Genomic DNA, 27,196 nt, shown 5'->3' with positions numbered 1-27,196 from the left:
TTAATAAGCCAGTGACTCTGTGTGCGTTAGCGGATAGGAGTGCATGAATAGCATAATACCTTTATTGGCTGTCTCGCAAAACGTATGTGCTATGAGAATAACTTATTACTAAGGCATGCATGCAAGCTGCTGGATCAGACGAATTAATTAAACCACTTATGTAAAATTAATGAAAAACAACGCTAGAAGTCATAGTCAGTAAAACAAGATGAATCAAACGATGCAAAACCAATAGAAATAGTCCCAGTATCTGAATCTACTTGAACAGGATAAGATTGTATGTGCTGCTCTCTCCCAAGTGGGTCTAACTGTCTCCTAGTACTCAGATCAAAGCACCACTTGTGCCAGGGACAGATAATACAGGGTGTTGATTGTCCAGTATAGTTAGTGAAAGAGAATCTTCAATGTCCCCGAGATGCAGTGGTCCACCTGCATGACACGATTAATTGTAACAAAAATACACGAGGCTCACTTTACACATGTACTGAGAGCAGTATACCGATCTCATGTTCAATCTAATTAAGCAAATTAGTATAGATCTACTGGAATGTCAATATTGGACCCCAAAATTGGCCATAACTGCGTTATACATTATGCACACATGTCAATCATTAATAAACACATTACACCATACCCGGGTTACTATACAGTCCTATAACCATGCAAACTGAGTAAAATGTGTACTAGCAAAGCCATTATTATAGTGTTAGTAAATAATTTAACCTTAGCGGTGAACACATGGTCTGGTAATTTAGCCGCACAACGAACGTCTCCAAATAGTTCCCATGCGTATAGCCAAAGCTGCAAGCATCCTGGAAAACAGTCACAGACCAAACATCCTGGCACATCCTCTGGCATAATGGCAGTTAATGCTATTCACGAATCACTTTATAGTTGGTCTGTTTTACAGCTATTGTTTACACTGTCCTAAAAGCACATGCATGGCAGAGCATGCTAATTATAATTATTTATGATTCCATTTTAGAATGTTTCACACATCGATGCAAATATGAGTTGCTGTTTATAGAGTGTAATTCCGTCCATATAGCATAAAAAACAGCTACTACATGTATTACAGAACAATAAAACGTGCCGAGAAGCCTACGAATCTCTTAACTGTGTTCCTATTAATTGCGTAACTGTTTAGAAATTACAACTGCATGGAATGCACAGACAGACACATGTACATAATAATGATCGTATGTCTCTGGCGCATATAATTTTATGCATGCACACAAAGGCATGCATATAGACCCAAAATACATTCAATCTGAGGGAATGTTCCTGCTGGCTTAAATGGTGTGAACCTATTACAGACCAGTATTTTAATATGCTCTCATGTGCATGACCATAAAAGAACAATTGAAACATGCATAATACATGCATAATTATAGTATTATACATGTGCACTAGGTACTTCCCAGTGCACACATGCATGAAGCCATACACATGACATGCAGTTTGCAGGAACTTTACTATCAGCTCTAACATCCCCCTAATACTATATACGGTACTAAAACGCACAGCCATAATATTATACGACTTGCACCACAACCATATTTGGTATATGCTATATATAGCTACCCACAATTATGTGTGATTCTATGTATAGTCTGATCACAAGATCACAATTCCTTCCCAACATACTACCTTCCATGGCAAGGGGATTTTGGGCACAACTATTGAGTGTGTATATAGCGGTGAAAATTAACCCATTGCAGCGCTTTTATATAATTATAGGAAACTTGAAATGAGTGGACAAAGTATGTGAAAAGGAAAGGATTATAACATCTTCTGAATCTCACAGGAAGTATTGCATAAAGCATGTATACTGACCTATTGAGCTTGCCAAAGTCGATAATTATATGCAAGGGATTGCATACTGAACACACATAATTATAGAGATACAAAGGGAGCTGATGGTAGTACATGCATGTGTGATTGTAAAGGTAATACTCAACTATAAGATGTAATTAAACATACTCAGTGAATTAAATCCATGCAATACAATAGCATCCTCCCAAAGATACCCTATAATTATAGCCTCCCAAATATGTTTCTTATAACGGTACAAACACATTATCACTAAACTATAGAATATAGTTCAACCTTATATACAGCAATATCATGTAGTGCTATAATATTATACCCATGCAGGGCGGCCGGCTGCCACCACGTCACAGATATAACAAGGAACACAGGTCAGAATGCACAACAAAATTGGCTTACGGCTTGAGACACTAATATTTGGTACAGTGAGTATATATAGGTACCAAGATATCGAATAAACACACACAGTGACATGCACATACACATTGCACAGTCATATAGTTTTTGATTTTCCCCATGCAATTATAGGACATTACATGCACGTGTCACAATCAACATGTTGTGAGGGGCTGTCCCTCTAGACAATGCTAATGATATTCCACATATATGTTCTCACAATCGTTCAATAAGATTAAATACTGTATATTATCGTTCAATGAGATTGAGATATTGATTGGAGGAATAAAGAAAGAAATAGATGTAAGCTTTACGTACGCCCATTTCTTTCTTTACTGCCTCACTATATGTCTTTCTTATGATTTATGGATGAACAGTGACAACAACAAGAAAAAGTATAAGGCCTGGGAACGAGGCTATGCTTTATACCAAATTCATTATGAGACGCCTCACCTTTACATTTGACAAATAGACACCAACGCTTTTGTAAATTATGCGTTGGTATAATTATATTTATGATAGAAACCAATTATTGCTAGGACATGCATAGGCTGAATCACCCAAATCAAACCACCTTAATTTAATTCCCCAAATTAATGTATGAAAATAATTACCTGAAGAATAAACATGATAACAGAATACTATATAGGATCTAGAAGTCATAGTCAGTAAAACAAGATGAATCGAACGATGCAAAACCAATAGAAATAGTCCCAGTATCTGAATCTACTCGAACAGGATAAGATTGTATGTGCTGCTCTCTCCCAAGTGGGTCTAACTGTCTCCCAGTACTCAGATCAAAGCACCACTTGTGCCAGGGACAGATAATACAGGGTGTTGATTGTCTAGTAGTTAGTGAAAGAGAATCTTCAATGTCCTCGAGGTGCAGTGGTCCACCTGCATGACAAAAAGGGTAGAGATAGTAATGATGGGCAATATACACGAGGCTATAGGCTCACTTCATATAGAATTATGCGTACCTAATACTACATATAATAGACGGGTACGTTTTCAGATTTTTAAGCCGGTACTGAATTTTGGTGATATTGCAGCAAATTTAAAAATTCGTCAACGGTTGAATTGAAAGTTTGGAGTCAGATATAAATGAAAGGGCTAGCTTGCTTAGCATACTCTCAAACATTTCATTAGAACAAAATGTTTAATGAGTTCATAGTGTTTTATTAGTGAAGACATTTACAAATTCGCTAAAATTAGACATCAAGGTTCTTATATGTATACTGCCTCAGCGTTGTGATAATAATAGGTCGAGTTTATATCTGGTAAAACAACTAACTATGCATGGGTGTAGGAACGTCGCTATTCGACCACCTAAATTGGTCTAAAATGCACTATAATAGCACTTAGCGTCTATTATAGATTTACATCTCATGCACGCGACTTATTGTTGCTATGGGCTCTATTTCTAATAGAACACCTATAGAACGTGCTTCATTGGCTTTATTGCAGAACAATAGAAGCCACACGCCTAATTATTACCGGATGCCCTCAAAGGCAGTAGACCGACCACAAAATAATTATTTGAAATGTAGAATTGTGAAGAGGAAAGCACCGAAACAGCTAGATCACACAGACAGACACACCACGCATATTATGGTATGCCCTTGGGGCATATATCAGTGGCGGATCCAGAGGTAGTTCGTTGGGTTCGTACGAACTACCCTTCCACTAAGTTGATACTTTATATTTAATACACCCGGCTTGCTAGCTAGCTAGTAGCTTACTGTCATGACAATAGGGTACAAAGTTCTCTCTGCATAATGTGAGGGTGGGGCTGGTACTCTCTGCATAATATGAGGGTGGGGCTGGCTATATTGACTCATCCAGCCACGTGGTCGCAGTGATAAGCCTGGCCATGAATCCTAACAAAAGGTCTAGATTGCAACCCTCCATTGACTCCTGGTTTAAGAAGAGTAAAGTTTCAGGTAAGGGAGAGTTCATGGCACTGCATACTGAATGATAGACACTGTATAGATTAATTATAATTGCTATAATAATTAGATCTATATTGACTAATATAATAATCTAGATGATGCGTCAAGTCTACAGCCAGTCTCCTCTTCAAGAGAACCACCAGCCACCATCGTCTCTCCTCCAGTCATCAACGTCTCTCCTCCAGTCACAACCATCTCTCCTCCAGTCACAACTATCTCTCTACTGAAACCACCAGCCACCTCCATCACCCCTCCGTGTTCATCGAAGCAAGCAACGAGATCTTCCGCTGAGGATCAGCCAATGGACATTGGTGCTCTCCTGAAAGAGAAGAAAGTGCAATCACTATCCCAGAGCATGAGAATGGCTTTGCCTTGTGTTCTTTCAGATATTATAATAATTGTTTTTGTTGAAGGGGAATGTGGTTAATTAATGGGCGTGGCATGTAAAAGGGGGCGTGGTCAGCCAAAAATTTCGGCGCTACGCGCCGAGTGACACTTCTGGTCCGTGGGAAAAGAACCCCCCTTCCCTAAATCCTGGATCCGCCCCTGTATATGCACAGAGACAGTAGACTACAAAATGTTTGAAATGTAGAATTGTGAAGAGGAAAGCACTGAAACAGCTTGATTACACAGACAGACACACCATGCATATTATCGTATGCCCTTGGGGCATATATGCACAGAGACAGTAGACCACAAAATGTTTGAAATGTAGGATTGTGGAGAAGAAAGCACCGAAAAGGACGGTACTACGCTAAATGGGAAGTATCGGGTGTATATCATTGCGCCAGTTGTCTACACATGCATGCTAAGTGGTGAGAATATGCATGTATATATACATGCTTGTATAAGTCAAATCTGAGAACAAGAATGTTAAATATTTTATTAAACGGGACCCTATTGACCCTGGTATTCCTCCTCTGCAGCTAGACAGTGAGGATATCGATGCCTATATATGGCCTTGTTGAGTCAGAGGAGAGTGACTGGGTTCATAGCTAGATAGAGGAAGCTATAATACCTCTGCTAGAAAATAACAAACCGTCTTTACTAATTAATTGCAAGCAATCTTCACAAAAGTTATGACTTCCCGAAAGCAGCCTGTAGGAAAATAGGCTAATAATTTATAATCATAGCCCTTAGTCTTTTTCGAAATAGGCAGTTTCTTGCGTCCCTCGCAGAACTTTTATCCAAGTGGATGGTAATGTAGGTCACTAATTGTCTAGTGGGTCTTTACCGTCTCAGTGCATGTGATCACCATACTGAAGTCTTGGTCATACTTTGTGTAAATGTCACGAAATATATGCTGACTATGCATGAAAGGATTTTGGATCTGTACTCAACAATTTCATCTCAGACAGAATTGACTATCCAAATCTTTTCTATTGGATAGACAGCACTCAAAGAGAGCTAAGAATACGTTGTCCTAAAAGTACATGGCAGAGCATGCTAATTATAATTATTATGATTCCATTTTAGAATGTTTCACACATCGATGCAAATAATAATAAGTTGCTGTTTATAGAGTGTAATTCCGTCCATAATATAGCATAAAAAACAGCTACTACATGTATTACAGAACAATAAAACGTGCCGAGAAGCCTACGAATCTCTTAACTGTGTTCCTATTAATTGCGTAACTGTTTAGAAATTACAACTGCATGGAATGCACAGACAGACACATGTACATAATAATGATCGTATGTCTCTGGCGCATATAATTTTATGCATGCACACAAAGGCATGCATATAGACCCAAAATACATTCAATCTGAGGGAATGTTCCTGCTGGCTTAAATGGTGTGAACCTATTACAGACCAGTATTTTAATATGCTCTCATGTGCATGACCATAAAAGAACAATTGAAACATGCATAATACATGCATAATTATAGTATTATACATGTGCACTAGGTACTTCCCAACGCATGCACACATGCATGAAGCCATACACATGACATGCAGTTTGCAGAAACTTTACTATCAGCTCTAACATCCCCCTATACTATATACGGTACTAAAACGCACAGCCATAATATTATACGACTTGCACCACAACCATGCATATTTGGCATATGCTATATATAGCTACCCACAATTATGTGCGATTCTATGTATAGTCTGACCACAAGATCACATTTCCTTCCCAACATACTACCCTCCAAGGCAAGGGGGATTTTGGGAACAACTATAGAGTGTGTATAATTATAGCGGTGAAAATTAACCCATTGCAGCGCTTTTATAGAAACTTGAAATGAGTGGACAAAGTATGTGAAAAGGAAAGGATTATAACATCTTCAGAATCTCACAGCATTGCATTGCATTACTATAATTATAAAGCATGTATACTAACCGATTGAGCTTGCCAAAGTTGATAATTATATGCAAGGATTGCACACTGAACACACATAATTATAGAGATACAAAGGGAGCTGATGGTAGTACATGCATGTGTGATTGTAAAGGTAATACTCAACTATATATAAGATGTAATTAAACATACTCAGTGAATTAAATCCATGCATGCAATAGCATCCTCCCAAAGATACACTATAATTATAGCCTCCCTGTTTCTTAAGTACAAACACATGCATTATCGCTAAACTATAGAATAGTTCAACCTTATATACAGCAATATCATGTAGTGCTATACCCAGGGCCACCACGTCACAGATATAACAAGGAACACAGGTAAGGCTTAGAATGCACAGCCATATACCGAATCCAAAATTGGCTTACGGCTTAAGACACTAATATTTGGTACAGTGAGTCCCTCTAGACAATGCTAGATTTGAGACAACAATCACTGTGTGTGTGAGACTGTTAAGTGAGGAGGAATAATTATGCAATTCCAAAATGATAGGGCATGCAATGCCGAGTCATACACTGTAAAAACAAACATGTTATTTTAACACGTGGTAGCGTGTCGTTCGAATGTCTCCTAAAATAGCACACTATATACATACGTGTTACTTGATATCAATGTTAAAACAGCACCGGTATCATTGATTTTTGTGTTAAACCAGCGGTGGCGTAGGCAGAGGGGGGCTGACGGGACTAGAGCCCCCCCCCATTTTGTGCTTCATCAACTCCAACTCAGCTTGATCCTCTCATCTATTCTGCACTGCACACATGCGTAGTTACTAGAATGATGTCATTCAATGGAAATGTGGGCAGGGCCATCTACTGCGCATGCTTACTGCTGATGAAAAGTGATGACCTTTTTTTAGGTAAAATTGCACTATACAACACAAGTGTTGGAATAGAGCTCTTGTGGTTTTCTTATAAGATGACACTATATAGTGTCACGCACACACGCGCATTTCAATTATATGAGTGCGAATTCCAGACACACCCACAGTGCCACACCCATAATGCTCTTCATTTCTTATTTTTTAGGCATTTCGGATTTGTGGTACAACAGGCGCGAGGGTAAACTCAGTTTTTTACATGTAAAACATAAGCCCACGTGATGTTTTAATTAGTGACCTTTTGACATTGGCGTACCTCTGGTGCTTTTCCAGAGCCTGGGTGTTGCTTTTCTTCACACTGTTCAGCTCTAGCTCCCTTTCTCTGACAGGTATGCTATATGCACTGGCTAGATATCATGCTCTTAAAATGGCTGTCATTTAATACTGATTCAAAAATTCAACATATCAAGCAATATAAATTATTACTCATTATTAGTCCAGAGATATTCGAGAAGATATCTGATTAGTCCTGTCTTCTCTTCTTGAACTTCTGTACTGCCTCTTGACGTTCCATGCATGTCATAATTGTACTGAAAAAGAAAGGGAATCATTCATGACATTGTAACGGATTGGAGTTATGCTCTCGTCTGATTTCTTGTTTCCACGCTTTTTTATGGCTCCCCTGGCCAATCCTAGCAATTTTTCACATTGCAAATGTTTTTCTAGTTGGATGAGTCATGACACATGACAGTGTCAGTTTGCAGGAACTCAATTAATCTAACATCCCCCGTACTATTTTATGTGATCACAAGATCATATTTCGTTCCCAAAAACATCTAGAACTATAGATCTCGTATTCAACATAATACTACCGTCCATATGGCAAGGGAGATTGTGGGCAAGTATGGAGTGTATAACTTGAAATGAGTGGACAAAGTATGTGAACAGGAAAGGATGAAGGATCTTCTCACATGCAGGAAGCTATATCTATACTGCATAATACTATACTGACCAATTGAGCTTGCCAAACTATAGCTCATATTAAAATAGTTCAACCTTATATGTGCAGCAATATCACGCGTGCAATACCATTGCATGAGTCCAAAATTGGCTCATGGCTTGAGACACTATAGATGTTGGAAATGGGGTTAAAATGTGTGCAACGATTATTGCTGTATATGTTTATATACAAACAGTAACTGATAATGTCTTACAAAATAATAATTTTTATGTGCTAGTAAACATGGCCCCATGCATGCATGCAAACTGTACAAAAGTATTTCTATAATTATTGTCCCAGAAATCCAAGTGAACTGCAAATTAAGCACAGTATATAAGTACCAAGATATCAATGACAGAATACATACTATGACTCAAGGCCGTTATACACACATGCAGATGAGAAATTTGCAGGTCTGGACATTATATATACACATGCAGTCATTATTATTACAGTGTAGTTTTGATTTTTACCCAATAGGATTACCACGTGCATGCATGTACATGTCACAGACATAAAGCAATCTTCTATAGAAGGCACAAACCGGCTCACATGTTGTGAGGGGCTGTCCCTCCAGACAATGCTAGAGCTGAGACAACAATCACTGTGTGTGAACTGTTAAGTAGGGAGGAATAATTATGCAACTCCAAATATACCGTATATATAGCGGGTAATTTTCGGGGGACAAACTATTCGTGCATGGTTCAGCAATATTGAGTGGTAATATTTTATGGTGTGTTTTTGGTGCCAAAATGATAACTCGGCATGCAAGCGGTCAAGACAAACATGCATGCAAGCAGTATGAATCGTCATGCAAGCGGCGGTCAGAACCAATATATGCAAGCGGTATGAATGAACATGCAAGCGGTATCATCATGCAAGCAGTCATGCAGAACCAATATGCAAGCGGTATTGTCATGCAAGCGGTCAGAATGAACATACTTATATGCATTGTGTATAACACTCAATAAAAAGGACACCTCCGAATAGCAAACAAAACAACCTGCATGCATCAACTTGTCTGTTATTTGGAGGTTCCGGGTCACTGTAGTAACACACTTGTTATAATCAACACCACGTACGTACCACAATGTGAACTCTGAAACACCCATCACAAAAAGCATAATCTGAATCTAGATTAAATGTCGTTCTCATTTAAGTCTATAAATACTTCACCCATCACCCAAGTAGCTTGCACAATATTAATTATAAGCAGCTATTAGCTATATGATCTATGACATGACAGAAGTATATTAGGGGGAGGAAATTTCCTTATACAAACTGCTGGCTATATGGGGAAAAAGTGCCAAGAAATCTTGTTTAGATCTTGTGCCAGGAGGAAGCAGATATACTTCACATTTTTCAATGTTAAGGTGGGGAAGGGAGTTAGTCCGTTTAATTGTGCGCTGAGGATTGCGTTCTTCCAGATTGCGTTCTTCCAGATTGCGTTCTTTCATTTCCAAATTGTGGCAGTTTTTATCTTCATGAGCTGCTTTCAGCTTGCGCTTTGTCGTTTCTCGACATGTGATACAAGTTAATACTGCAACCAAAACAGTGATGACTACACAGATCGCAACGACTGATCCAGCTATACTGATGATAGTCACACTCTTGACACTGGTTTCCTCCTCTCTGAAAAAATTTGGACGTCGGATATCTGTAAACAAATAAGAAGATTCAACCACAAAATTACCCTCCCCCCAAATTACCTGCTATGTGAATAATTAAATGTAATGCACCTCGTAAGAAAATACAGGCTCTGGGAAAAGGGCCCAATTAGCGCAAGCTATAATTTTTGTGATCTATATACCAGATGATAGAGCAAAGAATTGCCTACGCATTGATATGCTTAGTGTGCACATACCTCGTTCCATGCCTGAGTTATGTGCATGGGCAGTATTGAGAAACGTTCACTCACTAAATTGGGAAAAGTAAGGTAATGGTGGATGCTTAGACAAAGCGCTTTGTTGGAAAGAGATTTTGCGGAGAGGTAGTAGAAAGATTGTAGAGTTAGATAACTATAAGCCAAGAAAGTAACTATTGCTCAATGGGCTCCAATTGGCCCTTTTCCCAGAGCCTGTCACATATGAGTGTAGAATAATTAAGCAAATCAAATCAATGAACATGAATAAGTATAACTCATGCATCATCTATAAGTACATACCGAATGTGAGTGGCGATTCATTGAATGGTCCTTGTAGTCTCTGATACCGCAGGGCTATTCTGATCCTGACAGTGTTAAAATCAGTGGGGACTTGAAAACTTGGCTCAAAATGAGTGATTAGGTCTGTACCGATGTACGCATTTTCAGTCACTTTTGAAAAGATTTTTCTGTTGTCATTAGCGTCCATGTAGATGATAGATAGTTGCACAGGAACCAGAATAGGATAAGGTAGTCTTAGTTTAAATATGATGTCGCCATTTGTTGAAATTAGTAGGTCCAAACTGTTAAAGCTCCCTGTAAAAAAAAAATGATGTGAATGTCAAAACAGGTACTCACATGCATGAGTCGATCTGTGTACATATTAAATCTTAAGCACTTAGGTAATTAACCACTTAGCGTGCATGGCACATGCAGTATTGTTTTACCACCAACCGCACTACAAAAGCAATCATTCTGATTACATTATACCACAAACAAATACAGTTGATTTAGCAAATAGTCATTGACTCATTGACAAGTAATAAGTAGCCGTTTGTTATAATCACACCATTAATTTTGATGATGTATAGATATAATACTCACCAATTACAGCTAGTTGAGCCATTGTCTGTACTGTCTGTAAATCAGTAGGTAGTTCATCATCATCGGCCATTACACTGCACACCACCTCACCCGCATCAAAAGCATCCACCGTGTTAACAGTTAACCAACTACTGACAATGTAATCTCCAGTTGGCGTACTTACAGCATCTGTACGTAATAAGTATTTCCCAATCGTGTCTGAGTTTAAATCGTCTTCAATATCTGGTGAGTGGTGCAGCCATTTGATTTCAGGTTTTGGTTGCCCTCTTGCTTGACAATGGAAGGTGGCACTTTGGTTCGGTCTGTTGTCATCAAGAGCAATGATGCGGTTCTTTGGAGACTCGGTGATTATTGGAGCCTCTATAATTATAATATGTAACAAGACAATGATAAACTTAAATGGGATGGCAAAGGTATAATTATACATGTTTTGAAGATAGCAATCTATATTAAAACGTAGGAATATTTAAGCATATGTAGCAATATTAAAAGCTTCACGTTCGCATGCACTAGGATAGTATACCGTATAGCGTGTAATTTTCGTGGGGCAAAATATTCGTGGTTTTCGTGGTTGGAAGTCTGACCACGAATATTTTACCCACGAATGAAGCGACCTTGCCTACCTTTACCTGCAGTGCAAGCTCCAACCACGAAAATATTATCCACGAAATGTCTCAATATTGCTGAACCACGAATATTTTGTCCCCCGAAATTACCCGCTATACGGTAGTTATAGAATTAGCGGCCTCATGCAGGCAGGAGAAACAGGGCTAGAGTGTTGTGATGTCTTGAACATTCATGCCTTTGCAGGACATAACTTGAATAGACTATATCAGGTGTTAGTTGTAAACTGTGTCTACTGTACTTATGATGTAACGGCTGTCTTCTATATATTTATACATATTCTAGTTAGTTCACTTCAATACCTGTGTTGTTTGTCATGAATCAGAGTTCTTTATTATTCAAGTCCATCTACGATATTACAAGTATGACTTATACCAAATATAAGAAAAGGACCAAGTGAATCTGGAAGAGATCCCTCTGTGAATAATCCCTCAGACTTACGATAGACGACGAGTGTCAGGTTGAGTGTCTCAGTTTGGGGATAGATAAGAGGCAGACCGGCCGGGTCCCTCACACCGAGCACACACTGGTAGTTACCTGCATCAGATAGACTCACTGACTCAATAATGAGGGCAAACGTCGTCTCATCAACCATGAACCTGCATGGGAGGGATGGGATGGACAATAGTTGTTACTATAATTATGACTGCACTCCACAGATAAAAAATCTTAGAGACGTACCCTAAAGCAGTTCACAATAATTATATGATTTATATACCAGCTTTGAAAATACTGATCAAAGGTTTAATCACTGCTGGCCATTGTGTATTACGTACACTGTATATTGTTATATAATTACTAGGGGTCATGATATAATATACACATGGTGCAAGTCCTCGATCGCTGTTGCATTTCATTTCTGTGGCTTTTGACAAAATTACCGACAAAAAAGCAAAGAATGGAAATCTGATTACCGGTACATGTATATAATTTATAACAAACTTTTGACTTATTATAATAAAAACCGTAGGAATGTGCAAAACTGTTACAAAACTCAACCTGTATTCGTCTTTTCATCCCACCCATCCACAAGCACAACCAACATTAATGCTTTACCACATGTATAGGCACCTCATCCCATGCACAAAAATGTTCCTTTTTTCTAGACGTCACACCAAGTTGGACAGTAAGTTGTTTCTGTTTTTTCATTCAGTTATTTTTGTATAATAATTATACTATTCTGCATGCATGGGGAAGTCTTCACACTAGCCATCTGAGCTACCCTGGTTTTACGTTAAAATGTCTTGAATCTATTTTAATAAACACAGTTTCGCTTTGAGGTCAGATGTGGTCCAGCGAGTTAGCTAACTGGCTTGGTGACTATTATGGATTAAGTGCACGTGCAATCTATTTTTAATGCACACGCCCCTCCCATAGATTGTAGTTGCATGCCCTCTTCTCTTCATACGCCCTTGGCACTATCACCAAGATGGATCTCGATTGAACCTCATTATATTGACCTCATTATATAGCCTCGCTTTGCTCGGATTCAGTAACTTACTCCTTGTATTACACCCACCTTGGGTCCGGAGTGGTGGAGAGTGGAGAGGAGGCTCGTGGTCCATCGAGTCTAGCAACCTCTATAGAGCTTGTGGCATTTCTCCAATCTGCAAAGTACTGTGCCCTGAGTGCCCCGGGTAGAATGGAGCAATGCAGGCGAGCAGTGGTGCCAACCTTGGCAAAGAAAGTCCGTTCATAATTTGGTGATAGGAATTGGTCAGGATAAGCTATTATAGAGAAAATGAAGCATATTAAATGCATTTTATGACGGATATAATTATATTGTATCACATTTCTGCTGAAAACATAGAAAAAAAGCTACCAATTACACTCACTCACCAATCAACTGTTGTCCAACTGAACCGAAATTTTCTACGTTTTGACCACAAAAGAATGTTCCCTCCAGTTCTCTTGTAATCTGAAACACGATTCGACCATCTGGACGTACAGTCACATCAACTCCCAATGCTAGTAACTCATTCTCTCTGCTGACTCGATTAAGCCAAAAGACCGCTCCTTGTAATGCCACACCATTGTTTCTGCATTCTAGCTCAATTGTATTCCGGTCTGTTCCGAATCGACCAGTGTTGATCACTTGATACTCACACATGGACAACGTTGGCAAGCATAATAGTAGGACTGTGCTGAGCACGATTGCTTGTACTTGCATCATGATGAGGCTCTTGTTGGTTGTTGCTCTGCATTGCATGTGTTGTACACAGTATACTGTATGATCCTGCATGCATGCATTATATGTAGTACTTACACATGTGGAGCTATGAACATCTGTTGCATGGGCACATTCAGTGGTATAAGTGCATGCACAGCAAAAACACATAATTATGTTATATGGGATGCATCATCGTATTTTAGTGTTAAAATGACAGAAATTTATGTCATTTCTACTGATTAAATTTCAGATTATGCATTTTATTTGGGATGTTTTATGTTATGTTTTTACTGTGCATGGGTTGTCAGAGTTACATAGTTTTGTTTAAAGTGTTTTTAAAAAGCGATGGCTGATTCAATTAAGCAAGCGTCTATGATTCAAGCAAGCAACTGTGAAGGTTGTCTTTATAGAAGGCACTTCAAGAAAGTACACTGGTGCTACTTGTCTACAGAGAGTGCAAATGTACCCAAAAATATCATTCCACAAGCCTACTGGCCCAGTGCAGTCTCTTTAGTCTGAGGAATTGTGAAGGAACCAGATAAATACTTAAATTGGCAGTCTGGACCCTTCTTACTGCATGCTCCTGGTCCCATGCAGCAATGTAATAAGCAGGTTGTGAGAACCAATGTTGAAAGTTGAAAAAAAGCAACACAAACAAACCAGTATCGTTCACAGAGTTCTTCCAAATTTGCCTCCCTTTTTGGAAATATTCATCGCTCGAACTTGGCTCTTTCTAAAATCATTAGTTCTGTTTTGTATTGAATTATCTCTAGCTCTAATATTGATGAATTGAGTAGTGTGTCATTGTTTTAAAGTTATGATGAATTGAATTGGAACAGTGTGTCAATTTTGTTGCAAAGGTGGGATACTGTATTCAGTTCTAGCTTGTACATGTAGTTTGACCATGCACAAGCCATGGTATATGGCAGTTATACACTTAGGGTATAACTGCCATATACCATGGCTTGTGGTCAGACAGGTTGTATAAGTACCGTATAGCGGGTATATTTCGAGGGTATAAATGTTCGCGGATGTGTGTTTAGAAAGGTTTTCGCAGATTTAATTTTCGTGGAATAGCGCCTTTTTGCAGCATGCATGCATGGAATATTAAATTCGCTGTTATAAATGTTCATAAACCGCGAAAACCACGAACATTTATACCCTCGAAATATACCCTCTATATGGTAGTATAAACTACAACTGAAGCCTTTGATCTTTAGTGCAACCATATAGTACAAACATGTATATATAATAGCTATAGATCTAGCTAATCACCACTCACTTTTGCTAGTCTCTAGTCACCACTCAGTTTAGTGTTTCTTCCTTGAGGCTCTTTAATTTGTTTCCAGTATATGCATGCAGGCCGCTTTATATAGCATAACACTTCAGGTTTATATACCGCGCGTATAGCGGGTAATTTTTGTGGGGGGGGGGGTAAAAAATTTCGTGGAGGGCAGCTCAGCTTGCCCACCAATATTTTACCACAAAATTACTCGCTATACAGTCTACTATGACCATGCAAATAGACACCCACCCATGCATGCACGCTTTTGGAAACAATTATTGCTAGGACATGCACAGGCTGAATCACCCAAATCAAACCACCTTAATTTAATTCCCCAAATTAATGTATAAAAATAATTACCTGAAGAATAAACATGATAACAGAATACTATAGAAGCAGGAGTTGCACTCCTGCTAGAAGTCATAGTCAGTAAAACAAGATGAATCAAACGATGCAAAACCAATAGAAATAGTCCCAGTATCTGAATCTACTCGAACAGGATAAGATTGTATGTGCTGCTCTCTCCCAAGTGGGTCTAACTGTCTCCCAGTACTCAGATCAAAGCACCACTTGTGCCAGGGACAGATAATACAGGGTGTTGATTGTCCAGTAGTTAGTGAAAGAGAATCTTCAATGTCCGCGAGATGCAGTGGTCCACCTGGATGACAAAAAGGGTAGAGATAGTAATGATGGACACGAGGCTATAGGCTCACTTCATATAGAAGTATGCGTAACTTAACCCTTTCCCCGCTATAGCCGCCAATTATAGGCGGCATGGCTACTGCTAATTTTCAAAAAATGATTGTGGGCGCTGTGTTGGAGCTATGCACACGCTGTAGGTACCAGCACATGCGCATTGAGCTGCTCTTTCACGTGGTATTTTCATTGTGCTGCCTCGAGGTACGCTTCATACATCATGTTGCTAGGTGACGATGATGGTATCAAGATACCTCTGCATTGGGGTCTGCATGGGCTACCTGTAGGAATTAGTTACGTCAATGTATGGTTCATGAGATACGAATTTTTAAAGAAAAATATGTGTATTTTCTTGTTTTAATTAAAGCTAGGAAAGGGTTAAGGTAACTATATATTAGACGGGTGCGTTTTTTTGGCAAATTCAACAAATTCAAAAATTCCTCAAAGGTTGAATTGAAAGTTTAGAGTCAGATATATAAATGAAAGGGCTATAGCTTGCTTAGCATACTCTCAAAAATACATTTTTAACAAATTTTTAATGAGATTCATAATTTTTTAATTAGTGCAAAATTAGACATCAAGGTGCTTATGTATGTATACTGCCTCAGCGTTGTGAAGTTCTATATAAACAACTAACTATTATTTTATGCATGGGTGTAGGAATGTCGCTATTCGACCACCTAAATTGGTCATAAATGCACTATAATAGCACTTAGCGTCTATTATAGATTTACATCTCATGCACTCAAGTGTATTTGCTTAAGCTTCTTGTTTCTATGGGCTCTATTTCTCATAGAGCACCTAGAACGTGCTTCATTGGAATGTGTGGGATGCTTCATTGGCTTTATTGCAGAACAATAGAACCCACACGCATAATTATTACCAGATGCCCTCAAAGGCAGTAGACCAAACAAAATATTTGAAATGTATAGAATTAATTGTGAAGAGGAAAGCACCGAAACAGCTAGATTACACAGACAGACACACCACGCATATTATCGTATGCCCTTGGGGCATATATGCACAGAGACAGTAGACCACAAAATGTTTGAAATGTAGGATTGAGGAGAAGAAAGCACCGAAAAGGACGATACTACGCTAAATGGGAAGTATCGGGTGTATATCATTGCGCCAGTTGTCTACGCATGCATGCTAAGTGGTGAGAATATGCATTGTATATACATGCTTGTACAAGTCAAATCTGAGAACAAGAATGTTAAATATTTTATTAAACGGGACCCTATTGACCCTGGTATTCCTCCTCTGCAGCTAGACAGTGAGGATATCGATGCCTATATATGGCCTTGTTGAGTCAGAGGAGAGTGACTGGGTTCATAGCTAAATATAGGAAGCTATAATACCTCTGCTAGAAAATAACAAACCGTCTTTACTAATTAATTGCAAGCAATCTTCACGAAAGTTATGACTTCCCGAAAGCAGCCTGTAGGAAAATAGGCTAATAATTTATAATCATAGCCCTTGGTCTTTTTCGAAATAGGCAGTTTCTTGCGCCCCTCGCAGAACTTTTATCCAAGTGGGTGGTAATGTAGGTCACTAATTGTCTAGTGGGTCTTTACCGTCTCAGTGCATGTGATCACCATACTGAAGTCTTGGTCATACTTTGTGTAAATGTCACGAAATATATGCTGACTATGCATGAAAGGATTTTGGATCTGTACTCAACAATTTCATCTCAGACGTATAGACATAGTACATCTAGGCTTCAAGGGTGTGGACCTATTACAGGCCAGTATTGTGCACACTAAAAATTACCAACACATTTACTATCTCATAAAAAACAGATTATTGATGGTATAATTATAATTATTGGAACAACATTGTTCCCACACTATAGTCATTACATAGTACCAAGAGTTCATGAACTCTTGATAGTACATATAATTATAATGCAATAATAATTATTATACCATGTGCAGTACATGCACGTTAGTTTCCAGCACACAAGCACATGAAGTCCTACACACGACTAGATATGTTTGCCGGAATACTCCTACCATATCAATGCTCCAATAACATTTCCCTATATACAGCTTACGACTTCACCATGCACCTGTATGGCATCTGTTAACCATACACCTTATATGGATTCTATATCGCATACTTCTCAAAATTCTATTTAACACAATCATTATACTTCCATGGCAAGGGAGATTTGACACTATAAGACAAAGGTGAAAAGGAAAGGGAAAAAAAACTGAAGCTTTCAACAGCATTACTGTTATACTACCATAAATTATGCACAGTGAGCTGGCCAAACTTGTCTTTGAGGATTGAGCTTACATACAGCTAGAGATACATGCATGTACATGTACAATGGTATAGTGGTACATGTATGTAGTACATGTAGGTACCAGAATTACCGTAGTAGGTAAACTCTGCTCGGGAAACAAAAAAATATATCATGTTTGTACAACTGTTAGGTGGGGAGGAATCGTTACATAACTCCAGTACAAGGCATGCACTACTGAGTCATATAGTGAGGCAAACAACATGGGCCATCTCTTTGGTCTATATTTATACAGAATACCAAAGGCATATTCTAAATCCCATTTCTATTTTTAGACTGTACATACTTTTAAGCGTTCTGCCGATGCGTAAAATGTTGATACTGGATTTAGAATTTCTATTTATAGCATAATAATATTATGTTACCCGAAAGCAGAGAGGTGCATGCATCTTCTCCCTTGGTGATACTCTATCCGGATCTCATAGCGGGGGAAAGGGGGATATATATCCCATCAAAGGTACTAGTTGTATGACTGAGTATGCAAAGGCAACCCCAAAACCCACCAGAATTCACGTAGGATCACCTAATTAAGAACAAAATCTGGAGGGGCATATGCTCCTGGGTTCCCCTAGCTGACGACACACTCTGTGTATCTTATTTCACCCCTCTATTTCAAAATCCTGTATGACACCCTGCTATTACTGCACTAAATTCATTGGAGGAAGCTACTATGCACTGTTGTAGGTCAACAGAATTCCAGTTAAGGTCTCCGGAAAATACATAGGACAACAATTAGACATTTAAACGATTGAAAATGCACGCTGTACATTGTAGACACAATCCATTCACCTAAATGTGAGCAATGCTCATCCACTGCATAGAAATTGTTTCCATAGAGAAAGACAGCGATCTCACGTCCATTCACGCACACCTTCCGTCCATGTGGTGGTGGGGAGTCATCAGTGGGCGGGGCTTTGCTGGGTGAGGGTTGTTGTCGTGGTGATAGCGGTGGTGTCTCCGAGAGAAAGCTTTCAACAGTTAATCCTTTGGAGGGTGAAAGTACAAATATTATGTACAAGAGCTTGGTGTGCAATTTACCTGTGACGGGGAAAAAGAGCTCCTTGCCAATGTGATGAAGATTGGTTGCCAATGACAACGAACCCTTGGAAAGATGTGTACTGGAACCAGACACCTGTTCTGCACCAGTGAGCATGTACCTGCTAGTGGTTAGCTTAGTAGTGCTGTCTCCTTCAGCATGGGTTACATTAGGTCTTTGAAGGGACTCCACAGAAATGCTTGTCTTGAGATTAGAAGTTTGCTTCTGTTGTGGTTTCAGAAAATCCATTTTTGGTATAAATTAAGTGAGGCTCATACACATTTATTTTCGACCAGTGCCTGCTAAAGCTTATAAACACAAACGCCATGAGTTTGCTAAGCTTTTAGGCGATGCATGCTTCACACCTTTCTTAATTAACCTTTTAACCTTTGACAAAAGAAGGTTATAAAGCTCACGTGGTAAAGGTGGGCAGGGCTCGTTGCTGCAAAAACAAAGCAACCAATAAATCTTGTGTACACACAATACTCATAGAGATGGGTACTAGCTCTTCCAGAGACCATGAGGTTCATGTGGTGGTGGTGCAGTCTCAGGAGGGTGGTCAGATGGATGCCAAAATGATCAGGGGAGCTTATTCCGAAGCCATGAAGAAAAAGGGTACTGCATCTGAGCTCCAGCAAACTAGTGACAGTGGTAAGTTTAATATTTAGCCAGTATACACCAAGTTACATTCTACGATTATCTTCTCCTGGAGTTTTTAGCCTTACCCATAGAACTAGCGGATGTATAGTTTAATTATTTCTTCTCTCTAGGAGACCGTGCGACAAGAAGAACTCCACCCTCCCACCTCGACATTGCCAAAGAACCAGACTCAAATGATCCATACTATTCCAATGGCTATATCGGGACAACCTCTATATATGATAATGGGAAGCATCGGACAGAGTTTATAACAGGAGCTGGCTACGAGAGGGGGAGGCCGGAGTCCATTGACACCAGACGACCGTCAGAGGGGTCTACTAAACGCCAGAGAAGGCAGGGAGTAACAGGAAAGGTGTCTAGCAAAGACCTACAGAGCAAGTAAGAGCAAATATAAGAGGCATCAGACTAGGTTTCAAGCTAAGTAGATGATCATATACATCTATATAATAATTATGCATCTACCGTATTACTAGAATATTTTGCAGGTGAAAAACTATTGCGAATGAGCCAAATCAGCAGAAAAGTTGACCCTTTGCGATCTAACTGTTGCATTCTGGCAAGGATCGTGTGTATTTAATTTACGGATTTTATGGTTGCAAATTGATCAACCCTCGCAAAGTTCGCAAATGTTTAATGCTCGCAAAACATTCTAGTAATACGGTATTCTGATCTCTCTTTTATGTAGATCCTACCACCGCCAGTACAACAGCCATATCACCGGAGGCACCTACAGTACAAGCACGCTAGAGACTCAGAGCATCAATGATAGAGACACTCCTCACACACAAGTCGAGCTCTCACCTGTGAGTGAGAGTTCAGTCGTTGCTGCAAACGCTGGAAACATGTTCGAGCTCTTTCGAACATTCGAAGGAGAAGAATTTACTTTGTATGTGAGAGAAGATGGGAAGAAATTCTATGTCGATTTTGAAGAACAAAAGTGGAGATACTTTCCTGATGCTTGGGGTGACAGAGGAAACTTCCTACCAATCGACCACGATCCCTATCAGGTAGGCTGTATATATGTTATTTTCGTATGGTCAAAATGTTCGTTGAAAATTAAAACTGTGAAGTACGCCATAAGCATGCATGTACCATTCTGAGCTGTACGAATATTTTTGAGTGTATATACACTCGGTGCATGATGGTTTCTGCACCGGCAAAAATTTCCTGCTATATGGTTACTAACCTCACTGTCAATTGAACACCATGCACTATAATTCCCAGATAATTGTGTTATAGGAGAATACCTATAGTAGAATACTTAGTTTATTATATAGCTTTTGCCCTCATGCTAGTAACACTGCATGTATATAACTAAACACGGTGCACTCCCAGGCACATGGTAAAAAAACTGAATTGGCATGCCTATAACAAACTTTTAAGTTATACATGTACTTCTTCCATGCAGGTGCAGAGTGATGATGGCACAACTGGCAGACAGAAGCAGTTTACTGGGGTGAGAGAAGGAGAGTTTATTCATCCCACTAGAGGAAAACTGGTCACATACCTCCGAAAGGTACATTCTCTATACCACAGCTATAATTATAAGAAGTTCATGCAATTTCTATAGGAGACAACTAATGTTCTGTACTTCTTTGACGAGGGCACAGGATCTTGGTATCCTATGCCTCTTTCTTGGGAGAGACATGTTCCGGGAGTCACCTCAATTATCAGCGAAGTACAGGTACATATGACTGAGTGTAAACTATATTTAAATTATGTTACTTTCCTTTACAGAAAGCGTGTCCCGAGTGGAAGGATGCGAAGTCAATAGTTGCCATGCTTCGCTGCTGCAAGTATTCAGTGGAAGAGAGTGTCAGCGTCTACAACGCTATTAATGATGACGGTAAATAGTGATTATAAGCTTTCAGAATAATCATTATAATACATGCACTTATAGAGTGTTGCACTAAACACTATAATTATACTACACACTGCAGGAGTGTTGGACTATTCTGAGGCTGGATTATATGGTGGCAGAGACCCATTCAAAAACCTCACTGAAAAGAAGCTCAAAGAAACGGTAATATATGGAAATCACTTGTTAGCCAGTACTGCATGCAATGCTACATTATAACAGCTATATTGCCGCATTTCAATATCATTTTTTTAGTATGATTGTGCTTTATAGCATAATTATTATAAACATCATTGTATGCATGCACAATGTCAGGCTGCACAGCTCAGAGCAATGAATGATAAGCATAAAGAGGCCAAAAAACAGCTGGAGCAACTTCAAAGCAAGGTCGATGAGCTGGAGACAGAAAACAAGAGGATGAAGAGAGAGCTTGAGAACGGGAAAATGGAGCATAGAAAACAAGTAAGAATTAATCTAATTCTTGAAACGCATTGGTAGAGATAACTTTGATAGCTTTCGCTTATCTATATGAATTATAATTAGGGTGTACCAATCTAACAAACTACGATATTTATTGCAGTCCAAAATGCATCGGCAGCAATCGCTAAGTCAAAGTTTCCGTGGTGGTATTCAACCATCTGTTATAAGACCATTGCTGACCATCCTTGGGGAAGAGTCTCGAACACTCAAGGCAAAATTTACAGCTCTTCGCAGTGTAGCCACCAAAGGACTCACAAGCTATGCTGGCTCTTTACATCAGGTATAATTATTAGAATTATAGCAACTTTGAACCCAATAAATTAAGGACGCTTTACTCCTGAGACACTTAACTTCTAAAGTAAGTAAATTCTACATTCCTTTTTAGCTTTCTAAGTCAGTGGAGCAGCTGGTACGTATTCACTGGAGACAGAAGCGAGAGATTGTGGAAGTGAGGACACTGTATCAGAAAGAGGCCCTTCAAAGAAAGTTACTTTTCAATGAGGTACAATCAACAGTCAAATTCTCATGATTGGATTCTTAATCAATTATTGTCCAGCTTAATCTTAACGTTTGGTTTTTATTAGGTTCAAGAACTTAAGGGTAATATTCGAGTATTTTGCCGTTGTCGCTATGACAAATCTGATCGATGTCATCTTCGTTTTGACGATGACAGAGTGACATGCACCACACAGCAAGGTCGCAAGAAATTGTTTGAGTTTGAAAGAGTCTACATGCCTGACACCACTCAAGAAAAGGTAATTAGTACATGTACATTGTATATATATACATGTGAAATGTGGCCCAATTATAAAAAGTCTAGCAATAGCTGTTTATATACATCAAAGCAATACACATGTCATATAGAAATTGAAAAAGTGTTGGCGAAATTGCATTTTCGTTTCGCAGCTAACTAAAACTAAAACGCAACAATTTTGCTACAGGTATTTGAGGATACGAAGCCTATTATCACCTCCTGTGTGGATGGTTATAATGTGTGCATCCTAGCATATGGTCAGACAGGGGCTGGGAAGACGTACACCATGATGGGCGAACGAGAAGCTTATGGAGTCAATATCAGGTATAATGTATGCAGCCAGTCACTCTGAGGCAGACCAATTAATAGTGAAAAGGTGGCTTCATGCATGCATGCATGCTATAACAACAGAGCATATATTGTATATATGCTTTGAAGGTTTGGTGGTGACCTGTTCAACAGAGGACTGCAATACACAAGCTTCAGATTGACAGAGTGGTCACCTATATTATTATAATTATAAGCAATATTTTATTCATTATATACGTACGGTATAGGTCAATGAAAGAACTTTTCAAGATATGCAACGAGAGAACTAAAGTCAAATACACAATGAGAGTAAGTTAGCTGGTTGAGATAACTTTTGATCATCACATGTTATACGTATAGGTGTCAATGGTGGAGGTGTATAATGAAGCAGTGTATGATTTACTGGCTTCTCCGGATGAGGGTCACCAAAAGTTGCAACTTCAGAATAAAGGGAAGAACGTGGCTGTTCCAGTAAGTATAGTACATGCATTTGTATATGTAATTGAACATAGTTATTGTTCGGACGCAATATCTTTTGAAGTTTCTATTACATGCAGCAAAAGGACATTTATTTTTGAGCAATTAAGACAATTAAGTCTAGAGGATTTGTATATGCCACACTATAGTATTATTATAGTATTTTACGTACTTTGTATAATTATATAGAGGGTTTTTTATCATGCATGCAGTTGTAGAATTTTAAAGACACCTGCAAGCACACATTTTAAGTAACTGCATGTTGGCATTTTTGTTGTATATAGGGTCTGATTGAGATTGAAGTGAGGACGATGGAGGATGTGATGATGATCTTCAATGAGGGGGAGAAAAATCGCACTGTAGCCAGCACCAAGATGAACACCAGCAGGTACAGAAATGTGCAAGATTACTCTCCTTATGATCATGCAGCTACTTAATTATATAGATTCCAGTTTTATCGGCATGTAAAATTAATTTTATCCTCATTTGAAAGTAGAACGATCACTTTGAGTACATGCATGCACTTCCTCTGTTTTACTGCATGTGTACACAACATTGCACTCTGCCATTCGTCATGCATATTGAACACCTTCGGCTATACACCATGCATGCAGCTCTCGTTCTCATCTTCTGTTCTTCCTCAAAGTGGAGGGATTTGATGTTGTCTCCAGGGCAACAACAAGAGGGAGGTTAACCCTTGTCGATCTCGCTGGGTCTGAGAGGATTTCACGGAGTGAGGCGTCTGGAATAAGACTAGTGGAAGCAGCTGCCATCAACAAGAGTCTCTCTGCATTAGGACAGGTACATCGTGCATTGCATGTACATTGCATGTACGTAGCATCTCAAAGGTGCAGGGCTATATACTTTCGACTATACATACATTGATCTGGTGCATTCTCTCAGACACTAGTTTCGGGATATGGCTGAGAATGTATACTATAGTGCATGCAATGTCTTCACTGTGTAATGCATGTCTATATAACATGAGTCGATCCACATGCGTACAGTGACTGTTATGTAAATGGGAGTCTTTGTAGTATAGAGGTATATATAACCTTAAAACAGCACATGCACTCATGCAGGCTGTTACTTGACAATTATTATACTCCCAGGTGTTTGCGTCTATTCGTACTGGTGCTCTGCACATTCCATATCGTAACTCTAAGCTTACTCATCTCCTTCAGCCTTCTATTGGAGGAGATTCGAAGGTGAGTATCTTATCATCATGCTCGGAGACTCGGAGACTCAAGTAAATTAAGAGCGTGACATTTTCGAGGTGCTTAATTTTTGTGGTACGAAACTTAGGTTCACAAAATACTTAGCTATCGGAAATCGCAACAATTAACCAAAGAGCAAACAATTTATTCGTGCCTCGAAAATTTCGTGCTAGAAAAAAGATTGTCATTTATTTTACTTGAGCTATAGCTATTTCACTGATGATAATGGTAATTTCTACCTTGATCAAATACTTTTCCTATCGCACACACACACACATAAACTATAGGCATGCATGTTTGTGAATGTGAGTCCCCTGCAATGCAATGTTCTGGAGACCATCAGCACACTGGAGTTTGGACAGAACGTACGACAAGTGGAACTGGGAAAAGCAACTAAACATGTTACTAGGGCTCCAAATTAAACATATTTTTATGCATTAAGCAGTCAATGTCTCATGATACACAATAATTAATGCTCATTGAGTGTTATCAGATCTAATTAACATTGCGCATGCGCATGCATGCAAAATAAAATGTTATTTGCATATAAGTGGGCGTTACCAGCTACATACATGTACTAAGTTAAAGTCTTACAAAGAGAAGCAATGCAGGTCGAGGGAGCTCAGGGAGATGATGGAGGAAGCTCTAACTGGGAGAATAAGTTCAAAAAATTGCAAGACTTGTGGCTTACACCAAAACCCTCTTCGAAACGATCAGGCTCTGAAGGCCTATCTTTGGCTGAAGCTCTAGCAAAAATTAGACAATTGGAGGCTGACTTGAAAGAATCACAGTTGGGGGAAGCACTAGCAAAGCAGGAGTTAGAAAACACACTTAAAAAACATGAGGAGGAGATTTCATACAACGAGAAATTTTTAGGAGGTCTGAATTGGCAGGCAAAGATTGAGCGTTTGGAGGCGGACTTGAAAGAGGTTAAAGCAGGTGAAGCACAAGCGCAGCGACAGCTGGAAGAAGCAACTAGAAGACACGATGAGAAGATCTTATTTAAGGACAAGCAGCTAAGAATGGTAACCGGAAACTTGACAGACAGACAAGCAAAAATCAACAGTTTGGAAGCTGACTTAGACAAAGCTAAACGACGTGAAATGAAAATGCAAAAAGAACTCAAGCTAGTTAAAGAGGAACATATTGCAGAGCTATTAGAGAGAGACAAGCAACTGGAAAATTTTCAGGCGAATACAGAGCAACCAAGTGGGATTGACGAGCAAAGTGTAGCTACAAAGAAAATTATGGAGGAAAACCTTGAAGTTTTGACTGATGAGTTCAAGCACTGCATGCAGCAAGTTGCAGAGAAGTTGGGACAATTTGATGAGCAGTTGAAATCAGTAAAAGAAGGGGAGATATTGACAGCCATTACCGAGCCTCCACCAATGTTTCGTGATCCTGGTTGCGCCAAAGAAGATGAACAGGTTAGTGCAATTGAACCATTAATGCACACGGTGCATTAAATTGTATACTACAATGACTACCTACATGTATAAAATTGTACAGAGGGTGAGCTATATACTATTAGGGGGTTGGTAGATATGTCGGCATAATTTTGAGCATAATAGGCGCATTTTTTGGGTGAGAATTATACTGACATTGGGCACCTTTTAAGAGAATAATCGGCAGGTTTTGGGAATACAGCTAGGTCAGCACGAATCATAGTATAAGCATTTGTAGGCCTGACGGAAGTACTGCATGGTGGTTAATTATCTCCTTGGCACATGCATTCTGTGTTAACTGATTATTTGTGTGACGCCATGTGACGACATGGGATCTATGTTGTGCTTGGAGGAACTTAAACGTAGGAATAATAGGCAATAATTTGAAAAGAATGATAGGCTGTTAACTCGAGCATAAACAATAAAAAATAGGTCACACTCGCGAGCATAATCTACCAATCCTATAGCTATATAATTATGTTCCTCATTGCAATAATTATATTAATTACATTCAATAAATATTTCTCAATCACAGGATGCAGTACGTCTCTATAGTGGCTATCCCCAAGTTCAGCAGGACCACTAAACAGCTACATATGTATTGAATTGAAACTCGGACTCAACATGTCCTGAACTTGTAAACATTAATTTTAACATAGTAACTTGGCAACATTAATAACCCGATATCATACATGCTAACTTCTATTGTATAATATTTATTTTTGAGATAATTGACATGTAGTATATATGTACAGAGAGGTCTGG

General features: G+C 39.0%; 4 protein-coding genes and 1 long non-coding RNA gene across 7 annotated transcripts; 2 read left to right on the top strand and 3 right to left on the bottom strand.

The window, feature by feature from the left end:
* Nucleotides 1-232: 232 nt before the first annotated feature.
* On the bottom strand, nt 233-19,627 carry LOC135345292 (uncharacterized). Of its 2 annotated transcripts, none has more exons than XM_064542725.1 (3): nt 19,234-19,627; nt 18,985-19,179; nt 233-429 (listed from the first exon to the last, which is right to left on the bottom strand). In XM_064542725.1, exons 1-3 carry the CDS (start codon nt 19,478-19,480, stop codon nt 323-325), a joined length of 549 nt encoding a protein of 182 aa, XP_064398795.1. In that variant the 5' UTR covers nt 19,481-19,627; the 3' UTR covers nt 233-322. The 2 variants fall into 2 exon arrangements, with proteins under 2 accessions (XP_064398795.1, XP_064398794.1); XM_064542724.1 differs by lacking the exon at nt 233-429 and adding an exon at nt 15,503-15,849.
* On the bottom strand, nt 2,828-7,316 carry LOC135345336 (uncharacterized). The gene is made up of 2 exons (XR_010397708.1): nt 7,142-7,316; nt 2,828-3,123 (listed from the first exon to the last, which is right to left on the bottom strand). It is a non-coding gene; the product is annotated as an uncharacterized LOC135345336 (long non-coding RNA).
* LOC135345243 (uncharacterized) lies at nt 9,521-15,273 on the bottom strand. Of its 2 annotated transcripts, XM_064542645.1 has the most exons (8): nt 15,189-15,273; nt 13,576-13,972; nt 13,256-13,463; nt 12,178-12,335; nt 11,113-11,472; nt 10,531-10,824; nt 9,823-10,023; nt 9,521-9,792 (listed from the first exon to the last, which is right to left on the bottom strand). In XM_064542645.1, exons 2-8 carry the CDS (start codon nt 13,943-13,945, stop codon nt 9,620-9,622), a joined length of 1,764 nt encoding a protein of 587 aa, XP_064398715.1. In that variant the 5' UTR covers nt 13,946-13,972; nt 15,189-15,273; the 3' UTR covers nt 9,521-9,619. The 2 variants fall into 2 exon arrangements, with proteins under 2 accessions (XP_064398715.1, XP_064398714.1); XM_064542644.1 differs by having other exon boundaries at nt 9,521-10,023.
* A 30-nt stretch (nt 19,628-19,657) lies between the features above and the next one.
* On the top strand, nt 19,658-25,469 carry LOC135345229 (uncharacterized). The gene is made up of 18 exons (XM_064542621.1): nt 19,658-19,882; nt 20,002-20,269; nt 20,577-20,898; nt 21,300-21,407; nt 21,462-21,575; nt 21,629-21,737; nt 21,832-21,914; nt 22,065-22,211; nt 22,330-22,509; nt 22,615-22,731; nt 22,814-22,984; nt 23,171-23,307; nt 23,541-23,601; nt 23,653-23,763; nt 24,054-24,157; nt 24,384-24,570; nt 24,882-24,977; nt 25,274-25,469. Exons 1-18 carry the CDS (start codon nt 19,726-19,728, stop codon nt 25,406-25,408), a joined length of 2,607 nt encoding a protein of 868 aa, XP_064398691.1. The 5' UTR covers nt 19,658-19,725; the 3' UTR covers nt 25,409-25,469.
* Nucleotides 25,470-25,525: 56 nt separating this feature from the next.
* On the top strand, nt 25,526-27,162 carry LOC135345282 (protein bicaudal D homolog). The gene is made up of 2 exons (XM_064542704.1): nt 25,526-26,413; nt 26,967-27,162. Exons 1-2 carry the CDS (start codon nt 25,592-25,594, stop codon nt 27,015-27,017), a joined length of 873 nt encoding a protein of 290 aa, XP_064398774.1. The 5' UTR covers nt 25,526-25,591; the 3' UTR covers nt 27,018-27,162.
* Nucleotides 27,163-27,196: the final 34 nt, after the last annotated feature.

This window comes from Halichondria panicea, chromosome 12 (assembly GCF_963675165.1).
Source record: "Halichondria panicea chromosome 12, odHalPani1.1, whole genome shotgun sequence".
Taxonomy (NCBI): domain Eukaryota; kingdom Metazoa; phylum Porifera; class Demospongiae; order Suberitida; family Halichondriidae; genus Halichondria; species Halichondria panicea.
This window is presented reverse-complemented; position numbering and strand designations above follow the sequence as displayed.